Source organism: Embiotoca jacksoni, unplaced genomic scaffold, assembly GCF_022577435.1.
Source record: "Embiotoca jacksoni isolate LCO1_2020_lvr unplaced genomic scaffold, fEmbJac1.0.p SCAF_9, whole genome shotgun sequence".
Taxonomy (NCBI): Eukaryota; Metazoa; Chordata; class Actinopteri; family Embiotocidae; genus Embiotoca; species Embiotoca jacksoni.
Genome location: NW_027185447.1, coordinates 19,228,264 through 19,250,563, shown reverse-complemented (window position 1 = coordinate 19,250,563; position 22,300 = coordinate 19,228,264). Strand labels below are relative to the sequence as shown.

The 22,300-nt window shown below is 41.2% G+C and overlaps 3 protein-coding genes across 3 annotated transcripts; 2 read left to right on the top strand and 1 right to left on the bottom strand.

The window, feature by feature from the left end:
• Nucleotides 1–1,229: 1,229 nt before the first annotated feature.
• pym1 (PYM homolog 1, exon junction complex associated factor) lies at nucleotides 1,230–6,562 on the top strand. Its single transcript, XM_069141041.1, has 3 exons — nucleotides 1,230–1,537; nucleotides 3,855–3,948; nucleotides 4,102–6,562. The coding sequence occupies exons 1-3, from the start codon at nucleotides 1,507–1,509 to the stop codon at nucleotides 4,577–4,579; spliced, it is 603 nt and encodes a 200-aa protein (XP_068997142.1). The 5' UTR covers nucleotides 1,230–1,506; the 3' UTR covers nucleotides 4,580–6,562.
• An 843-nt stretch (nucleotides 6,563–7,405) lies between these two features.
• Nucleotides 7,406–10,618, top strand: LOC138193133 (matrix metalloproteinase-19-like). Its single transcript, XM_069140962.1, has 8 exons — nucleotides 7,406–7,498; nucleotides 8,498–8,586; nucleotides 8,683–8,813; nucleotides 8,893–9,105; nucleotides 9,218–9,643; nucleotides 9,755–9,919; nucleotides 10,066–10,193; nucleotides 10,278–10,618. The coding sequence occupies exons 1-8, from the start codon at nucleotides 7,406–7,408 to the stop codon at nucleotides 10,515–10,517; spliced, it is 1,485 nt and encodes a 494-aa protein (XP_068997063.1). The 3' UTR covers nucleotides 10,518–10,618.
• A 1,205-nt stretch (nucleotides 10,619–11,823) lies between these two features.
• Nucleotides 11,824–18,249, bottom strand: LOC138193451 (transmembrane protein 198-like). The gene is made up of 5 exons (XM_069141508.1): nucleotides 18,081–18,249; nucleotides 16,446–16,758; nucleotides 12,890–13,465; nucleotides 12,659–12,786; nucleotides 11,824–12,465 (listed from the first exon to the last, which is right to left on the bottom strand). Exons 2-5 carry the CDS (start codon nucleotides 16,660–16,662, stop codon nucleotides 12,316–12,318), a joined length of 1,071 nt encoding a protein of 356 aa, XP_068997609.1. The 5' UTR covers nucleotides 16,663–16,758; nucleotides 18,081–18,249; the 3' UTR covers nucleotides 11,824–12,315.
• Nucleotides 18,250–22,300: the final 4,051 nt, after the last annotated feature.

Below are 22,300 nucleotides of genomic sequence, written 5' to 3'. Positions count from 1 at the left end.
TATCTGATTGGTCTATTCTATCCTGCTTTCTTATTGGTCTATTCTCTCCTGCTATCTGATTGATCTATTCTATCGTGCTGTCTGATTGGTCTATTTTATCCTGCTGTCTGATTGGTCTATTTTATCCTGCTATCTGATTGGCCTATTCTCTCCTGCTTTCTTATTGGTCTATTTTATCCTGCTGTCTGATTGGTCTAATCTATCCTGCCGTCTGATTCTGCACCCTTCCTACCGTGCCTAAACTGCCAACAAAGGCTGATTTGCCTTTCATTTTCACTTAAGCCTATTTCCATTATTAATAAATAGCTCCAAATAACAACATAAGTCACGTCAGGGCTCTGAACACAGTGAGGTCCTCACAACAGAAACCTACAGATCATGTTCAGGTTTGTACCATGAACCATTTAATCATCAATAAGCAACATGACAACACATAAAAATCCGTCCAGCTGTGTCTCAGCAGCAGCTTGTTCATGTTCCTCTGTGTGGAAAATCTGCAGCTGCTCTATGGTTTAATATTTAAAGTGTACAAGACTCCATACAACTAAACATTTCAGACCGATGACACTCAAATATGTTGCTCTCCAGAATTTACAGCTCAGACACAGTTTACATCAGTGTCGGACACACAACGTTAAATCTAAGAATGTTTAACAGAAATAATCTCTTTTTCCAGTTTTACTGTGTCCAGATGTGGAACTACAGTGTGTCTTTGTCCAGATGTGGAGCCTTGAGCTCACATAAGATGATTACAGGAGATAACTGCTCTGAGAGTGTGTTGGAATAAAATCAAAGATCACGTCATGCATCTCGGTTAAACTTTAAAACCCCGAAGGCAGACTGGTGTCTTCGCAAGAGGAGGTTCCGACCCGGTGCAGCCGGAGGAGGGCAGCTGCCAGCGCCCGACTCAGAAAACTGCAGCCGCGTCGCTCCCGCGAGATTTCAATATCACGTGACGTCGTGACGTTTTGTGCAGCGGCCGGCTAATGTCGGACAAAATGACTAACCAAATCGCGCTTTGTTGAAAGTCCAGCGCGCATCACGTTAAGGCGTCGCTGCGCAACCTTTTTTTTTTTTTTTTTAAATTTTTTTTAAATTTATTTTTTTTGTTTTACATGCAGACTTATGGCTGCGCAACGCCGCACGAAGTCGAACTGCGCGGCTAACCGGCCAAACCTGGCAACCCCGCCGAGTCCACGTCACTTCCGAAGTCGAAGAATTAAGGTGCGCTCGGTTTGCCGCCTCGCACAGCCCGCCCACCGCCTTTCATACTCCCCCCCTCCCCCGTCCGCGGGCCGCTGCCATGACCGCTCTCACCTCGGGCGAAGGAACGAGTTTAAAGGCAAATCTTTAAAGAAAAAAAGAAGAAAAAGAAAAGAAAGAAGGAGCTGTAGCTTGTGCTGCCGCGAGGGACCGGGGAGAGGAGGGGGGGGGGGGAGGACTCCCGTTACCGACCGAGTGTGTGGGGGGGCGGGGGGGGGGAGCGGAGCGGCACATTACACCAAAATGGCAACCCCCTATGTCACGGATGAATCCGGTAAGGCTTGATGCAGACACCTTTGTGCAACTGGAACTTAATTATGTCCGTTAAACACAACGCTTTGCAAAAACCTGTCTGAAAGCATCTGCAGCGCCGGTTGCCACCGGCAACGCGTTTTAAACGACGCCGTCGGTTCAAATGTTTTGTTTTGTTTTTGCAGCTAAATGCTACTTTAGTAGCCGGAACGCGGCTAGTTAGCGTGTCGCTATCGCAATTCACGAATTATCCACCACAAAAAAAAAAATGAAAATGAAAATAGAAAACATCCCGTTCTTTTTAACCTTCTGATTGTCAAGACTTTTAATTTTTTTTTGCCCACGTTACCTGTTTTTTTTTTTTTTTTTTTTATCTCGTCGGTTGCAGCATGAGGCTAAATGTGATGGACGACACCGACAACTATCACGATACTTTATCCACAGGAGGGCTGCAACCAAACATTACTTTTTCATTCATTATTATTATTATTATTTTTGATTTCTCCACAAAATGCTAGAAAACGGTGGGGAAAAAAAAATTAAAAAAAATCCACTTTTGTTGTTTTTTGCCCCCAAAAATCTTAAAGTTTTGTCACTAAGAAAAGCATGACGTCATTATATTCAAGTGTTTAACTTTTTTTTTTTTTTTTAAACAAGAAAAAAGTTTCTTTATTGATGGAGAAAAAAAAAAATCACATTTTATTTTCTGTCAATCGATTAAATTAGATTATTTGAGATATGTTTTCGAGAGAGGAAAAAAAATTAACATTGGCTTTTAATGTGGTTTATTATGATGAGCAAGCAGGTAGAAACGCATTATTGATTGTTCACAAGCTATAACTCGATCTGCATTATTTTCAGTATCAATTCGTCTTCAATTTTCTCGATTTAATCGATGACGTGTTTGGTCTTTTTAAAATGGTGAAAAAAAAAACCCCCAAAAAAACGTGAGCTCAGGGTGCAAACTAAAAAAAAAAAAAAAAAAAAAAAGGCCACAAGCAAAAGATGCTCAACTTTATTAGGAGTAAATGTTTGATGGGCCAAAAGCTTAAATAAACTGCATGAAGTAGTTGTTGCAGCTCTAACAAGAACAGTAAGATCAACTCCGAAAAGAGTTAAACTCGCTATGGAAAAATGTATCTTGCGACCCTTAAGAGGGGTCTCGACCCCAAGGTTGGGAACTGTTGGTCTTGTATACTGAACAGTTACATCCTCTCGTGTTTTATACGTCACACGGTCGACCCTTACGATGTAAAATGTATAACTATGATGAAAATTCAGTGAAGTGTTCCTTCAAATAATGGTTTTCCCCCCCCCCCCCCAGTATATTTACACCGTTTTTGTTTCTGTGCGTGAATGTGCTAAAGATTTTTAGGCTTCGGATGTAAACTTAATCGAAGCGTTTGTCTTTTTGTTTGTAAGTGTTAAACCCAGCATACACAGTGACATCTGGTGGTTTTCACAGTTTATGGCAGCCCTTCAAGACGGCACTCAAAACAACTCTGGTTGTATAGTTTCATTCTCGTGTGGGGAATGAAAGTCACAAGTTATTTATCGTGTGCTGTTGCAGCAGCTGCACACATTACATATTACATATCACCGCGTCGTACAGTGAAACAATTGATAACTTCCAGGTCCAGTGTAAATATGTTTTTGTTGATATGCTATATTAAATTACCACTGCACTGATGTCTTTATAGGCTCTGCTCCCACACGTGTTACGTTCATGGTCACAATGTGATGTGCAGAATGAAGTCCATTAAACTAAACTTTTGTTACATCCCTGCTTAATATCAGTAAATCATGGTTAGATGACGATCTTTAGACTTTATTAATCCCACGGTGGGGAAATTTAGTCATCACGGCAGCATAGAAACACAGTTAGAAAAAAATACAAATAAAAGGTGCACACAATAAGACCAAAATTACAAACGCCTATACAATAAGAATACGATAGATAAATTCAATTCTTAATGTTTCTCACTCATTCTCCTCCTTTTAGCAGAAAGAAATTGCTGCAAAGCCTCCAGAAAAAAGATGTTGAGATTTTGGTTCACTGGGAGTTTTGTGCTTGTAGTCCTCGGAGTCAGATTTTCAATGAGCACGTTATTTTTTTTATATATATTTTGTTTTTTGTTTTACCTCTTTCAGCAGATTAAAGTGAAAACAGCCTCGTAGTTTTAAACTCAGTCATTCCTCATTCTGCACAGTGAAGTTCAGATAGTCAACTGTAAGAGAACGAAGGTAACAAACATGTTTTACTGCAGGATGACTTTTAACATTACAGATCTACTGAAGGTGAATTCCCTCTCTAAAAAGTTCTGCCTGTTGCTCTTCAGGGAAATACATCGCTTCCACTCAGCGACCTGATGGAACGTGGAGGAAGCCGAGGCGTGTGAAGGACGGTTATGTGCCCCAGGAAGAAGTACCTGTGTAAATGCACTCCTCTTCCTTACTGTGAAACCAGCGAGGAGGCTCCAGAGACATGAGAGCCGGCCAATGTTTATTAGAAATCATTCATAAGCTGCGAGCAAAGTGGAGCGTTTGTCCTTTTTTTTTTTTTTAACGGTGTTTCTGTCGTTTTAGGTACGAAAACAAGTATGTTAAGTTCTTCAAGAGCAAACCGGACCTGCCGCCGGGTATGAACCCGTCTGAGGCGGCTACACAGCAGCAAAAGATCCCCGACAGCGAGACAGCCGGCCTCTCCAAATCCGCCAAACGCAACATGAAACGCAAAGAAAAACGAAAACAGCAGCACCAGGACGAAGATGCCGACGTGGAGTCGGTGACCGACGGGGTCGAGAACATGTCCATCTCAGCCGGCGGCGAGTCCGAGAGCAAGACGGCGACGGTTTCTGTCTCGTCTCCCGACGACTCTTCAGCGGCGGCGGCTGAAAAGCTCAAGAAGATCAAAAACCTGAAAAAGAAGCTGCGGCAGGTGGAGGACTTGCAGCAGAAAGTGGACTCTGGGGAAATAAAGCAACTGACGAAGGATCAGTTGGAGAAGCTGGGTCGGGCCAAGTTCCTGCAAGAGGAGCTCCGGGAGCTGGAGCAGGATTCATGAAGCAATAAAGGACAGCTGAAGAGTCGGACAGACTGAACACACAAACTACAGACAGGCAGGGACCTGTGCAGCTTTGTGACCACAGCTTCCATTCAACATCTTCCACCTATTTGAATTCATCATGAACGCCGAAAGTTAAATAAACAGTCCCAAGCCGATTACAACCGGACGTCTGCGTAGCAGGAACCACGTCTCCACGACGGACACGCCGTTTTTTTTTTTTAGATTCAAACACCAACATAACATTGTGACTCCTGTTCATATACTTGATATTCTTGTAACAGCCTGAACAGTCATTTATAAACATGTTTTAAACAAATCATTGTGACGTGTTCTGTGCATGTCAGTTCTTCCTATTTTGTACCTTTTCATATCATCAGAAGTCACTCACACATGAACTGTTGAAGATACTTCGTCGACCTGTCTGCTCTAGGAACCGGTGTTTTTGTGAATGATTGGATGGCCTCTTGTGGTCACACTAATGTTGAGTCTACACAGTCATTACATTTATTAAAATACACGCTGCATAAAGTGTTTATCTTTTTATGACTTCTTAGTAAAAACTGTCTGGGTAGCGTGGAGGAGTGTTATTTTGAAAAGCAAATTAAAAAAACAGGTATTTCTGGAAATGGTTTATAAACTTTAATGTAGGTTTGTGCCATATCGTGTTGTTCTCGATAATAAAGATGTCATTTTTAATATGATCGAAACAATGTATTGCAAGTATAGCGATATCCAGACTTGATGTTAAGATGTTATAGTGTTAAGCAGTGTAACAGTATGACATACGTGTGCAATTTAGCCACAGCGACAACAAACACGGCTGACAGTTGGTTCCAAAAACGAGTGATTTAATTTGTGTCGAGGTGGTTTCGTGACAAATGGAAAAAAAAGCCAAGGTATTATGTCAGTTTTTACTGAACGTTTAAAGGCAAACTGTTACATTTATGTTGATATATTAAACTATAATACTTATTTTGTTCAGATTTTATGGTCTTAAAATGAATCCTGAAATTTTTCAGTAGGAATATTTTTTTTTATCGCAGAATTATCCTGAATGATTGTGATATTATTTCAGGTTTCTATCGCCCGCCTCCGATTCTCAGACTCAGCTCTGAAGCATCTCATTCCTGCCCCTTTAGTCTATTTTACATTGTCTTGTGAAATGAGATAAATTCTCATAATTTCAAGAAAAGCTCATCTAATCACGAGATCTTTTCTCGTAAAAACAATCCTTATTACAAGATAAGACCTCCAGATTTCTTTACGTTGTTGTGCTTTCGTACTGGGGGGTTAAAAAAAAAAGTTTAAAAACAAGAAGGCTCTAAATCGAAGCAGCAGAGTACTTGACATCCTGATCTTTAGTCTGCTGTAAGGGTTACCAGCCCCCGACCATAATGGATAATGTGATAGCAATATTTATGCTTTAACAATCTAGTCTGCTAAACATTTGTTCTTGCCAAAATAACCCAAAAGAAATCATTGAGGTTATTTTCTTCTACTTCAGAAACCTCCAGAGTCACAGAAAACAACATTCAGCTGCTTGAGCTCTTTGTGTGACGTGCTGAACCTAAAGCTTTAAATCGGTGGAGTGTCCCTTTAACTCAAAGACTGTGTCCTAATTTAACACTATAATTTCACACAGTATGTATTTATCATTATAATACATTTGCAGTTATACACACGAACTGTGACTTTAGATTTATTTACAAATAAAAATACATTTCCAGATATTAAATTTTTTAGTTTTCTGTCTTTGTGGAGCTTCTTCACGATGCTTTGTAGTTAGTTATAGTCATTTAATTAATTCAACCCCTTCCTTCCCCCTTGAAGTTTAGACCTACAGCTAAAAGAGCTTATTTTTCATAAACTGTAGCACATTTTGTTTTGCACAGTTTTGTTAAAAATGCCTTGTACTGGTGATAGATCAGCGGTTGTCGCTGATGTGTCAGATTAAAATGGGAACCATTGTTTTGAAGCACCTGAGCTGAGCCTCTTTAAACATTTTTACGATCCTTTGTTCCACGATGTAACAGCATAAAAAAGGAGGCATCCTCTGTCTCCATTCAGAGACGATTTGTGGCAATGGTTACACGGGGGCGTCATTGTTTTCCCTTGAGTGGGCTCTTACATAGAGACCAATATAATTAGCTGTTGTCTTGTGGAGGAAATGCGGTTGGTTGTTTTCTTCATAGAGTGGTGACCAGATTTCACGGAATTAAGTGCCCATCTCACAAACATAAATCACGAGTAAGCAACAGCAGCTGGATGTCTGGTACATCAGTCACATGTCTGGAAAATAATCCAGTTATTAGAGTTTATTTCAACATCAAAGTGGTTTTATTTTCCCACCGCAGTGACTTAACTGGTCATATGTCATCACCTTTACTAGCAGGTGGGCAGCTGATTGTCTTAATTCTTAATTTATTGGCTTCCTTTGACGTAAACAAACATGACTGGGAAGTTATTCTTACACACTTCCAGACAAATGGCTCTAAATGATGGTGGAAGAAGGCGTGATCGCGCAGTTAGAGTCGGAAATATGTGATGGTGTCTGCAGTCCGCACATCACATTCCTTGTAAAGGTTTATTATGTGGTTTTCGAGGCAAATCCTGAACAGACAGCTGGTGGTATAAAAACTGAGAGCCTAAGTAAGTAAGAAACCAGCTTCAGCACTCATTTAGAGGCGCTAATGCCGCACAGAGCATGGATGTAGTGACGCTGAGAAAGATGCTTAACTGGTTTATTCATTGAAAAGGTCAACTGGCTGGATTGGATTTAAAGTTTTTATTCCTCCGCTGATGGAAAAATACCCAAAGCGGAAAATGGATTACAGGCTGAAGTTAATGGTGCTTCTTGTTTTGCTGACAATAGCTTCATCTATTTCTCAGAGCAGCAACGACCTCACAGAAGCGGTGGTAAGAAAACGCAAAACGATTTGGAGTTACTGAAATATAGCTTAAAATGTTAATGAAAAAAACTCGAGTTAATAATTTGCATATAAATTGCAGAGAAAAAAAAATGTGGACGCAGCATTCAACTGAACACTGTAGAGAGAGTTGAGTTGTCAACCAGTTTTATGCTCACTAAAAACACTAAGTGTGATGGTCGGCTATAATAATTACAATAAAAGACTTTGTTTTAACGAAAACGAAGATCATGGCTGTAAAACGTTTTTAAATTGCTGCTCATTTAAAATCTTTGTGATCTTGCATGTTTCATTAAGACGGTTCAAATGACTCAGCATACATTTTTTGGTGGTATTGGCTGGGATTACCTATCTGGGCAGTTGTGGAAAAAGTTTTATATATCAGTGCCACCCTGGCTGAAGGTGTTTAGTTCAGGGTACCAAAAAAAGTCCTATTACATATTAGTAAACAGATTTCTGTGGGTTTAAATACCAAAAACCATGTCAGTATAGTTTTACATCTCCTCTCTTAAGCTTCTTTTCGGAGCTCTACCAAGAACAGACTGTTTTGTGTCCGTGTCTTTAAGGCAAATTGATATCAAGAATCCTCTCTTCTGTTCTTTTGTGAGTGACACACGTCCAGTCCAATCACAGGTTTTGTTTGGTCTTTTTTTAGCTCTTTAATGGATGCACCTCAACGAGTTCTCTTCCCCATAAAAACTTGAACAGTGGGCTAAGGGCGGACATATGACTTGAGTGTGAGGTTGTGACATCACAAACTTATGGGAATCCAAACGGCACAGTTGCTGAATACGGGCTGTTTCCATTTCTCCATGAACGGAGCATTTTGACACTTTCACAGTATTTATAGAGCACCAAAACCTGATTTATAATTTTAAAAAAAGATGAGGAAATCTGAATTTGTACAACATGGGACCTTTAATGTCTTGAGTAGAGTTCAATAAGTTCATCCTCGATACATCAAATAAAGTGACTGCTCTTCCTTTAGGCTTATTTAAAGAAGTACGACTACCTGCACATCCCTCTGGACAGTAAAAGCCAAAACCATCAATCTGAGGAAATAGTGGAAGCCTTGAGGTGATCATCTCTGACCGTCTTCATTTTCATTTATTACTTAGACTTTATTTCAATCAAATGTCAATTTTATTCATCAAAATTTAATTTGAATGTCAGAATCTTTCAGAAAGTGACCAACCTGCAGACATCAGGAAAACTGGATTCAGCCACACTGGCAATGATGAACAAACCTCGGTGCGGTCTGGAAGATTCTTTCAATAACAAGACTCTCAAATACAGAGTCATGGGTGGGTAAATTAAATATTCACTGTGCCATAAAGTGTGTAAAAGTGTTAAATTATGTTCACTGAAACTGTAATTGAACAGGTCACTGGCGTAAGAAGATGCTGACCTACCGCATTTACAACTACACGCCTGACCTGGGTCAGGGAAAGACCCGTCTGGCCATCCAGACTGCTTTCAAGTACTGGAGTGAAGTTTCGCCTTTAAGGTTCATAGAACTGCATCAAGGAAGAGCAGACATCAAAATCTCCTTTCATAGGAAAGATAAGACGTGTCCGGTGCCTTTTGATGGACGAGGTACAGGATGAAACTGTGATTAGTCTTCTGATCTCCGCGGTTTAATGTTGTAAAGTGATATCTGAAAATGAGATGTCCTCCTGCTCGATAAGGATCCTTGCTTTGTCTTTAGGCCACATTTTAGCCCACGCTGACGCCCCCGACTCAGGCATTGTGCACTTTGACGAGGACGAACTGTGGACAGAAGGGAAGACGCTCGGCTCCAACCTGAGGATTGTGGCGGCTCACGAGATTGGCCACGCTCTCGGCCTGGGACACTCACAGCACTACAGCGCCCTGATGGGACCGGTATACAACGGGTACCGCGCCGACTTCAAGCTGCATCCAGATGACATACAAGGGATCCAGGCTTTATACGGTAATACCAGAGCATTATCAGGATACGAGGGGTCTTTTAAATACTCCTTCTGCAACATGCAGTGTCGTCCTTTCTCAGGAAAACCAGAGTGGAGTCCTCCACCCAGGAAACCGGGCCAGTTGGTGCCAGGAGGAGTGACTCCAGATCCTTGCAAGGCAACTCTGGATGCAGTTATGTTGGGTACGGAGACTCAGATGCTGTCATTAACACATACTTCTCTCTGTGTTAAGAAAACATGCAGTAATTTCCCCTTTCAGGAAGATGTACCCACAGATATTTTTCCCCTTGCAGGTCCTTTGCGTAAGACGTATATGTTCAGCGGCCGGTACGTGTGGACGCTGTCCAACTCTGGCTACAACACTCCTGTTCTGATTTCTGCTCTGTGGAAGGATCTGCCAGGGAGCCTCCATGCAGCTGTTCACTCTCCGCGGACTGGCAAGTCCTACTTTCTCAAAGGTGGATCCATGTCATTGTTTCAAAATGTCTCACAGGGGTACAATGAACAATGCTGGCAAAGTTTTATCCAACGTGTGTGTGTGCACTGTTTTTTATGTTCTCTGAGTTTTATTCTAGTGTTTTCTTCTCTGCACGTCTTCTCACAGACGACAAAGTGTGGAGATACACGAGCTTCAAACTGGACAGCGGCTTCCCCAAACGTTTGGCCAACATTCCTGCAAACATCGACTCGGCGTTTTACTTCAACAAGAACAAAAAACTGATCTTCTTCAAGGTAAGAAAAAAGATAACGTTTGCTTCAATTATTTCTGGTAAATAATAATAATAATAATAATAATAATAAACCTCTTTGCTTTAGGGCTCTGGATACTGGCAGTGGGATGAAATTAGTCCCACAGACTTCAGCTCATACCCCAAACCTATCGGGCAACTCGTCCATGGAGCACCCAGCAACACCGATGCAGCTTTAATGTGGACTAACGGCCACATATACCTGTTTAAAGGGACCCAGTACTGGCGGGTAAACCGGCACCACCAAGCAGTGGAGAAGACCTATCCTCTCAGCACGGCCTCACGCTGGATGCAGTGTGACGACTGAGCCAGCAGAGGCCACCAGGGATTCAACACCAGATTACAGTATTTGTAGTGGCTAAATAAGGACACTGTATTTGACTGAGCTCTGCCGCACTCTCTTGTTGGCATATAGGACCTCCTATTCAATTCCTATTAAAAAAATACTCTTAAAACTGCTGTGAACTTTAATTCCACCTAAACTCCTGAGCTGGAAAAACTTGATATGATCATCTTTGTCTCGCTTTAAGAATTGTACACATTACTGCTCCTTCTCTGCTTTAATGACATCACTTATACAGAGAATCAGTAGTCAGGCAAACACAAGAGATTGTATCATTAGCTTTAACAGTCATTTTCAGTCAAAAGTATGGATTTCGTTGCTGGTGCACAGTAGACATTTCTCAGTTTTATCTTTTTTATCTATCTATCGTCAGTTGCAGCTGTGGCTCATTGATAATTCCTTTTTTAAATCTTTTTTTTTTGCATTTACTTTGGGTGGACCGTAGCTAATTAATGTGTTTCACTAACAGTATTTATTTTTGGATGTATACTGTATAATTGTGTGCATATTAATGAATGTATAGATTGTATAAATTATATTTTTAGGGTACTTATTTAACATCGAACCAAGGACAGCGGATGAAACTTAGTTGTCTTGGCAAACTTAGTTATTTTCAGATAAACTAATCAGATAAAACAAGGTGAGTAGGTGAAAACATGGGTGGGTCATCATTTAAAAATGTATGACTAGTCATTGAAAATTAAATATCAAATGATTTATGCAACTATATTTTTCCACGTTATTCTGGACACGTGATGTAATGCATTACTATTGCCAGAAGTTGGCAGTAATGCACCTAAAAGCTGTTTGACAACCGCCATTAAACAGATAAAGGAGGAAAAGAACGTATCACTACCAATGCAACAGTAAAACATCTGTGTTGCTTTGAAATTAGATGCTGTGGTGCAAAGCACCACTTCAACAAAGTAAACAAAAATAAGGTGCAGTGGAAACTCTTGCAGGTAAACCAAGTATACAAGTCCAACGCAAAGACACACAGCGATCTAAGATCAACGCACCGAGCAGACAAATCAACCACAGATGAACAATTTTCTAAGTTTGATGGCATTTGTTGAGGCAGAGTTTACGACATTAGTAAGTCTCTCTCTTTTGTGTGTGTGTGTGTGCAGCAACAACAGAACTGGGGATCTTCCAATAGTTTATGAATAATTCCCAGCACCCATTGAACAGTATTTTAGCATCCCTAGTGCATTAATGATCTTCTAAGCATGGTCACTTTAGCTGTTTTAGTTAGCCTCACACACTGCTGTCAAATCAATGTTTTATTGATTTATTTGTCCAGAATGACACATTTCTCATGTTTAATATAAATTGTATTGCAATATGCTGGGATCAATTTATTTTTTAATAACCTGTCATAATTTAATTTCACATAAATCTAGACATGTTATATATTCAGTGACGTGGACGGTTTCCATGTAGAAGTATTCAGAGAATAAAAGGTTGTGGTGTGAAACAAAACGCTTGTCTGGCAGATAAACTGCTTAGAGCATGTGGCCATCATGAGCCTGAAGACTGTGGATGCTGCATTAATTCGTCTTATCATTCAGGGGATGATCTCCGAGCATCTCAAATCACACTGTGTGCATGCTGATGGTTATCTGACGAAGCCGGGAAAGAGGATTCAAACCACGGATCAAAGATATTTTTCCTTGTAAGTGAACTATTCAAAAGGGAATGTTTGATCCTCAGTATATTCCTCAGATGAGCGCCGTTTACAGTTCCTGGAAGCTGCGTGCCTTCAGACTGTAAAAACAGGGGAGGCAGCAGTCAGAGGCACCATGGAGCCCGTCTCAAAGTCAAAGTCAATAAGAGTGTGTGTGACGGTGCTGACGCTGCTGGTGGAGGAGCCTGTTTTCATCTGAAGCTCCTGAAGGCTCTGGAGGTAACTCTGGAAAGAGGAAGAAACGCTGTTACTGCACTGACCTTCAACTGACGTAAAAAAAAAAAAAAAAATTATAGTTGATGAGGCTATATGAATGCAAAGAATCTTAAACACATATCGTCAGGCTTAGAATTTGCCTCTGGTCGAATAAAAGCTGATTGAAAAGCTCATGTTATAGATTTTTATTTCAACCACTGACCGGTGCCAGGACGTCCCCCGCGTAGCGCTTTAGGGTTGGAGGCCTGCGTCGACGGTGTGGTTGAGGTCTTCCCCGTGTCTCTCTATATTTGTGCTTCCTGCCATATTTCTTGTGTTTTTTATGTGCAGCTGGAAAGCATGAAAAAGAGGACAAAACATTAAGTACATGATGAAAATAGAGCATCATAGCCTGAGCTCGAACGCATCAATGTGCAGATTGAATTAAACTCACCGTCTCCGTGTGACAGTCCTCTGGCAGTAAAAAACCATTGCACCAGGACACCTGTGAGACTCAAAGCAGGACAGATTCCAGTGATCACCCAGTTAAACCAGCAGAGTGGTCGCGGGGCAACTTGACAAAAGAGATCGTACACCTGATCTGGCAACATAAACGTCCCCAGCAGGTAGTCCGCACACATCATCGCCGTGGTTGCTCCCAACACAGACGTGTACATGATGCTGAACAGTTTCTGGCACAGAAGTGTGACAACGGCGGTGGTGATGCTGGAAGCCAGCACGGCGCCAAGAGGCAGCCACACCGGAGTGAGGCTGTGAAACTGTCCGACCACCACCAGGACGCAGAGGGAGAGCAGGCTTCCCAGTTGCAGGCCGCTGGAGATCAGTCCCATCGTGGACACCAACATGGTCGTCAGCCCGCACAGCACGCCCACGCCCAGGCCGATGCCCGCCTTCATCTCCGTCCCCAGCTGGGCGTTCAACACGGGCTCCTTGTGGTACAACAGGAGCACGGCTGCTGAGCCGAACATGAAGCCCGAGAAGAACATGACCATCTTGAAGCAGCGGTATCCTGGAAGGAGCATTTAAAACAAGGTTACACTCATCTTCGTCAATTACTTAATTAGCACTACTGCCTCACATCAATCAAATAGACAAATCACAATAAAATTTGTAGCGGTGGTAAAAAGAAACAAAGGAAGACGAAATATAGTTGCTTTCCTTTACATTACTATAAAAAGTAAAAGAAATAAGAATTTACAGCAACTGAAGATTTGGTCTCCGAATAAAACCAAAATTTATGAAGTAGTAAAATCACAGCCTCATTTTGTCAAGGGGTGGAGTTGGACTGGACCCAAACACAGACACGGGTACAAGTTCACAAACAGTTTTTATTTGTACACAGGTGGCCAGGAGCCTAATGTCCCCTTTTCTCCTCCTCACAAGTCGGGAGGGAAACTCGACCAAGCTCTCACCGGGGGCGAAGCCAGCTGGTGCGAACCTGCAGGCAGGAGACTAGCTCGACATGTGTGGTTTCCTGCAGTCCGACACAAGAGGGCAGCAGACTGGATCCACTGGCGTGATTTCCCGAGGTCCGACACTAGAGGGCAACAGACTGGATACTTGCGTGACAGGGTAGCATGCAGGATGAAATGGGTGGTAGTCCACGACACGGCCGGTGACAGGAACAGGCGGAACGGTGTCGTCGATCCGGCTGGACGCTAGTGGCCCGGCATCGGCGACCTGCCCAGAATCAGGAAACGGAGGGGTGGCATCGTCTACCCGGTCAGAAGCTGGTGGCCCGGGGTCGGCGACCCATCCGGTGACAGGAACAGGAGGAACGGTGTCGTCGATCCGGCCGGAAGCTAGTGGCCCGATGTCGGCGACCCGTTCAGAAACAGGAACGGGTGGTTTCCCACGGTTCGACAAAAGAGGGCAGCAGACTGGATGCCTGCGGGGTCTACCGAGGTCCCGTCCGGCGAGAGGAACCGGAGGGACGGCGTCGTCGACCCGATCGGAAGCTGGTGGTCCGGGGTCGGCAACCCATTCGGAGGCAGGAACGGGTGGTTTCCCGCGGTCTGACAGGTGGACGGACGGACGGATTGGGTGTGACAGGATCAAACTGGCAGTATGGACTGACACCTAATGACTGCAGGACCAGGGTTGATATAGTCCAGGGAGGTGATTAAGAGAAATGAGCAACCTGCAGGTGGTGATCAGTTGGAGTGGTGGCAGCTGTTCAGACTGGTGAGAGGTGCAGCCATGGGAGGTGACTGGAGGAGGGCAGAGGAGGACACGGAACAAAACACAAAGCACATGGGAGAACAATAACAAACAGACAGGGGAATGACAGCACACATGAGGAGAGGTGGTTGGGGACAAAATAGAGGGAGACACACTAGGGTCGGACAGGGATCCTGACACATTTTGTCTTATATGAATTTCAGTCCGTAGATTAGATTGACTTCACTTACTTTCACAGATTCACCTGTTCAATTGCTCGTCATAGCAAATATCCAATCAGAAAGTCACAGGCAGAAACACAGAGCATCAAATTGGTAAAGAAAGGTGATTTAAGTGACTTTGAAGGTGACATGGTTGTTGTTAGATGGGTTGGTTTGAGTATTTCAGAAACTGCTGATCTACTGGGATTTTCACACACAACCATCTCTAAGGCTTACAGAGAATTGTCTGGAAAAAAAAATCCCAAACATCCAGTTCATGAAAATGCCTTGTTGACGGCAGAGCTTAGAGAGGAATTGCCAAACTGGTTTAATGCAAATAGAAAGGCAACAGTTACTCCAATGACCACCTGTTACAGCCAAAGTTTATGTAGAAGAGCATCTCTGAAAACACAACACGTCGAACCTTGAAGCAGATTGGCTGCAGCAGTAGAAGAAGACCACACCGAGTGTATCGACTGAACGGCATTTAAACACCACTGCCTGTTTGAGTATTGCTGCTGACCATGTCCATCCCATCTTCTGACGGCTACTTTCAGCACATCATATCACAAACCTCATCTCAGACTGGTTTCTTGAGCATGACAATGAGTTCACTGTACTCCACAGTCAGCAGATCTCAATCCCATGGAGCAACATTCAGAAATGTGGTCGAACAGGAGATCTGCATCTGCGTCTTTTTTTTGTCAGGGTACATAAAGAGGCGGAGAAACGATTATGCTTAGGAACTGAATATAAAGCATTTCAGGACGAAAACCTTTTTGTGGTGCTCATGGGAGACAAAGATCGTTGTTAGCGATCCAACCTTGGTCTTGTTTATATTCTAAAAACATTTCCACGCTGCAGCTGGTGTCTTGTCAGTCCATGTGAGCTGAACACTTGTATGTGCGTGACACAATAAATAACTAACTGACCTCAGAAACCCCAAATTACATCAGGAAACACAACTCTGACAACACTCATCTCCTACAAAACAGCTGTCCTCAAAATATTAATGATTTACGTTCATATAATGCCTCACATGGCACTCAGTCAGAGAGTTACTGGGAACACAGGCTTTGGCAGCATGTGTGTTTGCATAATGTCACATGTGTTTGTGAGGAGGTCCATAGGACACAACACTCCTACTCATGTTCACAGTTTGTGTTTATTGAAGTTGTTGCCACATATTTTCTCAATGAAAACACTGGGTTAATATTTATTTTTATACTGCAATTATATATATATATATATATATATATATATATATATATATATATTTTTTTTTTTTTTTTTTTTGCACAATACAGCATGTTGCTCAACATGTATCGTAGTTAATTATCCATAAAAATACATATTGACTGCCTGAACACACGTAAGCAGCTGTCGGGTTAAACACCACGCCAGTAGGATGTCATTCGGTGCAACAGGTGGCCCTTCATACACGCTGTCTCTGTCAAATTGAGCTTATCCACCCCGGCTGCCTGCACACACCTGCTACCCATGGTTTAAGTCATCAGGTGAGCTAAAAAAAACAACACTTAAAACAGAGAGGGCAGTTTGTTTCCTCAGTGGGCTTTCCTTACATTTAACATCATTATGAGTACATACCGAAGAAGCAGTAGATGAAGCCGAATGAAAGGCAGACGGAGCAGACAACGGATGGGATGAGTTCATACTTTGTATTAATCCCAAACGTACATATGTCCACTTCGGTTAAGCCAGCTCCTGACTCCTCAGGAACATAGAGGGAAGTGACTGCCATTGTTGGGGGATTATTGCTTCTGTCACTGTGCAGCTGGTTTGGACGTGAATCTGCTTTGTTCATTGAAGGGGTGAAACCGGAACGTCCTGCATGAGGCGTCCAGGGAAGGAGGAAGCTCCTGCACCAAGAACATGTGCTAAACTGTTTCCTGCTGTGCACCTGCAAAGAGACAAAACTGTTTTCAGCTTCGATAGCAAAGAAAAACGCAGATTCCGTTTTTTTCCCCCATCCGGCTGCAAACCTGAGACTCATAAATCATCAACGCTCGACTCTCCTGAAAAATATTACTTTTGTTCAACTCAAGATGTCATTATACTTAGGAAAGACCTGCAACTTGTTATTTAAGTGAACATATGGGAGGATATGACTCTTTCCCATGTTCAGGAACCAGAGAAGGAAACTGGGGCTCCCCTCTGAGTTTCTCTTTTGTTCAAGAACAGGATACAGATGAGGAAACGACCTGGTGACTTGATGTCATCCTCATTCAGATGTATTGTTAAGAGCATGGGGTTAGGTGCTCTGTTTACTGAACAATATAATAAAAACAAATAGCTCAACAATAACACAAGTGGAAGCAATCAAATATTCAGAGATTTTACTTTAGTAAAAGTAGCAATGACAGTGTGGAAATAAAATACACTCTACAAGTTCTGCAGTCAAGATTTTTAAAAGAAGAATATTAGCATCGGGACATGCTTTAAATACCAAAAGAAAAAGTACTCATGCAGAAACTCCCATTTCAGAGAAGTGGATATCACATAATTTGATCATAATTACTGATGCATCACTTTAATGTTAATGTAAGCTGGTCAAGGAGGGAGTTAATAAATCCAAAACATCTCATATTTGCCTCTGAATATTGGTGGAATAAAAGTATTAAAGAGAATAAAATAGAAAAATAGAAGTACAAGTACCTCAAAAAGCTAAAGTATTCAGGTAAATGTACCACTTGTATACCAACTGTGCATTGCTCATGAATGGAATTAATCAATACAAACTATTATTTTGTTAACTAATGTGTCTAACAGCGTAAAGGCATGGCGCATGTTTACACACCTCTTATCTTGGCTCATAGTATGACTGTCTACCTGCAGGGTGTATTACTGTAAAGACATTATAAGCCGGTCGGGCAGATCCTGGGGTCAGCAAATAGAATTAGAGGAGCTTTGGCAGGTGAGCGATCCTCCTGTTAGCTCCGTGTCTTCGTGTGAAGGTGAGTGTAAAACACAAAAACACTCTCTAATGTGTGAGCAGCCAAGGTCAAGTTCAGATAAAAGCCAGACGCACTGTAGTAGATTAAAAAACTGATTAAATGTTAAATTTTTCTGTCAGTTTGTAGTTTTAAAATTGTAACTTCCTTTTTCAGTGTCTGTATGATTGTCTATAAAAACAAACAGTTGAACAAAAATACTGACAAAAGTACATCTCAGTCTCTCAAATAAAAAAACATGGCATGAAGGAATAATATTTCTGTGGCCTACCGTGATTGAAGCATATCTTCACAGAGTAGATTCTTCACGAGAGAAACCAAAGTGTCTCCATTGATATTTTCCAGTCAAATTCCAGTAAATCCAACAGAGAGCGAGCAGTCAGGAGTTTTGTCAGGAGTTTATGTGACTTCGTGGTTCCCTCTGGAGAGCCGTGGGTGAGACTCAGCGTCCGGTGCACTAAGTCCCTCATCTGTGTTCATGCAACAGCTGACGCCCGACTCTGAGAGAGAGACCATCTGCCCCCAGCGTCAGCAAGAGGCTGCTGCCAAATCCGAGGCCGAGCCAGCGGAGAGTTCAACTCTCACTACCCATTATCTGACTGAAGCCCCAACTCTGTCTCTGCATTATCAGCTCAGAGGTTTATTTCACTCAGTATTACTTTTCATGAAGGTTAAATTCAGCTGGATGTAAAAAGGATATTGCTTTGGACCCCGATTTGTCTTCACTTCTGAGACTTTTCTAAAGAATCTCATTAAATCCCTGACCGATGAGTTTATACAAGGGATAATATAATGTGCATGTTTTTAGCCATGCTAATGGATTTGCTTTGGGGTTGGCAGTGGTGGTATACTAAATTAACTTTTACTAAAAATTGTGAAGATATTTATGCTCCGAAAAGGAGAGCTTGGTGATCCCCAGTTTACATTTCTGATTTGTTCTTACAACCCCGATTGGATGGATTACGGTGACATCTTGTACAGATATTCATGTCTGTAATAAACAGAACTGTAATAAATTTGGGAATCCATTGACTATTAATCTGTTTATGGCCAAAATAATCTGAAAATCTAATGTTATACCCATCGTCCTCAGCTGCCCCTCCATCAGGCCAGATTGTGAACACCTGAGAAACACTGTCACGTATGAAACTTGTGTACAAGATGTTGAAAGTGAAGGTATAAAGGCTTGTTGTTTGCTTGAGGATTTTCACATTGGCAGATGTGAACATTCACAACACCGCAAAATGAAACGGTGAAAGTTGTCAAGTGGTTAAACGAGAAATTACTTGCACCTGGCGGGGAAATAGTCTGGTACACTATCACTAGGATAGGTGCTATTTTAACTGCCTCCACCTTCAAATGTCCAGATGAGAGACCGCTAACTGTCTTCTCACTTAACTCTAGAAAGCAAGAAGTCAAATTGTCGACTCATGTTTGACAAATATAAACATTTGCCCACACTGTAAACTATTTTGGTAAAGAAGAGGAAGGAGTGGATTTCTCATGGGTCACCTCTGCTTTCAGAGAAAAGTTTAATGTCATTTCATCATTTTCCTGGAAGAAGTGGGGCTATAAATTGTAGTTTTATTATATCTTCCCTCTATAGGCTGTTCTGATAAGAACATGTACTTACTGTGACATTAAGTTGTAAATTAACACTCAATCACTAGGGATATGCTCTGGGCAGTTTACAGTGTAGTAATATTTGAGGCAGTTAAACAAGAGTCTTCATTTATAGATACCACATGGATATAAAACTATGTCTCTTGCTGCTGTCTACAAGCAGAGCCGAGCAGCAGAGCATGAAAAGACCTCACATCTAAGTCAGCGGCTGATTTATGGCACAAACACCACTCATCAAATGTCAGGGGGAACGGATCTGATTGATAATGACAGCACTGATCGTCATATCACTACAGGGACGCTGAGCTGCAATGAGGCTGACGTAGCCGGTGAAACTCAGCTGTCTGGCAGAATTAAGTTCCTCTTCTGAGGAGTTTAATAAAGAAACCAGCCTGTTGTGCTTTTATCAGTTAAATATGTCTTTCCATTGTTCGCTTCAGAGGATCCAAAAACAGCATTCTGTTTAAAAGTTGAGAGATCTGATAAAATACGACACAAGTGCTTTGAGAAAATATGTGCGAGGCTTGTTTTGTTTATTTTTAGCCAGGAGCAGAAGCAGCTTTAGTCCAGACTGAAATATTTCATAAAATGCCAACATACTATTATGGTCCTTGGACATTGAATTCTGTTCTTATCAATTCCATTTAATTTACTCTCCAACAATTAAATGTCGAGCACTTAGACCTCAAATGACCAATTCTGTTGGAAGGGTTGTGAGGACATGTTGGTCCTGTAGAGGGCACTTAAAACACTCACACAGTATGTCATTTTGGGAGTCACTGGAAATTGGTTCATTGCGTTTTTCCTGTTATGGGGACGTGCTGATGGCTCAGCTGTACTTTAAATGTACTGCCAAGTAGCAAATTAGTAGCATGTTAGTGCACTAAAATAAGATGGTGAACACGATTAACTTCACACCCACGTAACACTTCTTTATTCATTTCCAGTTGAGGTGGTTCTTTTTTTTCTCGAGTTTCTTTTTTGTGCTGAAATTAATTTAAAATCTTTTTTTGAAAAGAAATTATTGATGCAGTGGAGATCAATCTCTCTCCCGTATAAGCAAAAAATTGCCTCCCTTGTTTAAGTTACGTCTTTGCGTGCATTTTAAAAACCACGAATTAGTAAATATTTAATGGAGGAAAATCCTCCCCTCCAGAGACAAATAAAATATACATTTATAACCCTTTATTGATGGGCTTTGTTGCTCCCTGAAATATGAAAACGTAGGTTTATCGATTTATGAGGATAATGTGTGTGCGGTTCTTTATGACATTTGTGATTGCAGTGCAGGGAGTATTGATCAGGACAGACTATTTCACGTCTCTGACTGAACTGTATTTTTCCACCTGAATCGTTTGAAGACCCATTAAAGCGAGGTTATATTGATGCCATGAATTTTGAAGAAAAAGAAAATGCTCTGAGCAAAGAGGACATTTTTTTTACCATTTAGATTGTCACTTGAAATTTAATGACCGATGACATGACTTCATTCATTTTTATTATCAATCATTTTATTTTATTGTGATCAGAAAATTGTTTTATCTCAAATGTTAAATAATAGTTGTTGTTTTTTTCGAGCATCAGGCAACAAAAGCAGTCAGACTGCAAGATGTTGACCAAATGCAACATTTTCTATTTTGCCCTTTTTGATAATCATCATGCATGAAATGAAGCAGCTCTGTTTTCAAGTGTTTTTGTGGCTGAGCGCCTTGGGCTTGAATATGTCCAGAAACAAGGAAGAGATTCAACTGTTGTGTAACGTTGACTGAATTATATTTATGAATAATTTATAAATGTATTATCAGTGTTCACACTCTTCAATAGAAGACAGATGTTTATTTAATTTTTCTTGCCGGAACAAATTCATTTGACATTTTAGATCAAAGTAAAAGTTCATAAACGAACTACAGAATGAACTACAAAGCTCTTTGCTGCCGATGACACAGTCAGACACTGTGTTAGACATGTGGAGTTATGTTTCTGATTAACATTGAACAAGTATGCATGACCACGGCATTTGAAGATTACCAATATAAGTGGTTATTATAGAATTACTATTCAAGAAGACCTCATACATCTCATTATGCAGCAGAGAGATATACGATACTTATACATGCATACATGCAATTAGGTATAACTGTAGATTTACATGCAGGACATTCAGCCAATGTTTTCTGACCATCTCAGCAACATTTTAACCAACAAAGTTTGTATTCAGGTTCAGTGATGACTCACAATTTTTTTTTGGAGCACCAGATATTTTTAATTGCTGTAAATGTAACACCTCTAACAACCTTATTGACTTAAAACCAAACATGAAGTGAGGCCTCGGAAAAGTTCAAAGTGCGCTGTGATAACCGCTAATCAATAGCAAAATGTTTGCTGTGGCTGGGCAGAGTAATGATTAAAGGCCTGGACATCTACTGAAGCATTCACACATGTGCTTCATCGTGTCCCATGTTTAATACCACATCCACCTATTCATAAAAGTAACTTCTAACACCTTGAATACACCATTCTCAAAAGCCTGATGTTTATGTTTATCTGTAAAAAACACAAACAAACAAATAAATGCATTGGAAGAATTTCCACCTTGTCAATGACAGCCGTAGCCAAAGACATTATAGTTATGGGTTGTCCGTCCATCTTATTTAATCTTAAGAGCACCTAAAGGGAAAATCCTTAAATTTGGCACAAATGTTCACGTTTCAAGAATGAACTGATTTGAATTTGGTTGTCAAAGGTCAAATCACTATGACCTCACGTCTTTGCAGCAACATCTATATTTGAAGCATTGCCTACTGTCAATCAGCTTTATTGGGCAAAACAAGTGAACACATAAAAGATTCATACAGAGTCTTCAGTTGT

What these genes read in the sequence shown, in the direction of transcription:
- pym1 (XM_069141041.1), top strand. Translation starts at nt 1,507, where the DNA reads ATGGCAACCCCCTATGTCACGGATGAATCCG. An exon ending in CTATGTCACGGATGAATCCG is followed by an intron (nt 1,538 to 3,854) that starts GTAAGGCTTGAT and finishes GTTGCTCTTCAG; the next exon opens with GGAAATACATCGCTTCCACT. An exon ending in CCCCAGGAAGAAGTACCTGT is followed by an intron (nt 3,949 to 4,101) that starts GTAAATGCACTC and finishes CTGTCGTTTTAG; the next exon opens with GTACGAAAACAAGTATGTTA.
- LOC138193133 (XM_069140962.1), top strand. Translation starts at nt 7,406, where the DNA reads ATGGATTACAGGCTGAAGTTAATGGTGCTTCTTGTTTTGCTGACAATA. An exon ending in GGTGCCTTTTGATGGACGAG is followed by an intron (nt 9,106 to 9,217) that starts GTACAGGATGAA and finishes CTTTGTCTTTAG; the next exon opens with GCCACATTTTAGCCCACGCT. An exon ending in AAAAACTGATCTTCTTCAAG is followed by an intron (nt 10,194 to 10,277) that starts GTAAGAAAAAAG and finishes TCTTTGCTTTAG; the next exon opens with GGCTCTGGATACTGGCAGTG.
- LOC138193451 (XM_069141508.1), bottom strand. Translation starts at nt 16,662, where the DNA reads ATGAACAAAGCAGATTCACGTCCAAACCAGCTGCACAGTGACAGAAGC. An exon ending in AGGACTGTCACACGGAGACG is followed by an intron (nt 12,787 to 12,889) that starts GTGAGTTTAATT and finishes CATGCTTTCCAG; the next exon opens with CTGCACATAAAAAACACAAG. An exon ending in CGGGGGACGTCCTGGCACCG is followed by an intron (nt 12,466 to 12,658) that starts GTCAGTGGTTGA and finishes TCCTCTTTCCAG; the next exon opens with AGTTACCTCCAGAGCCTTCA.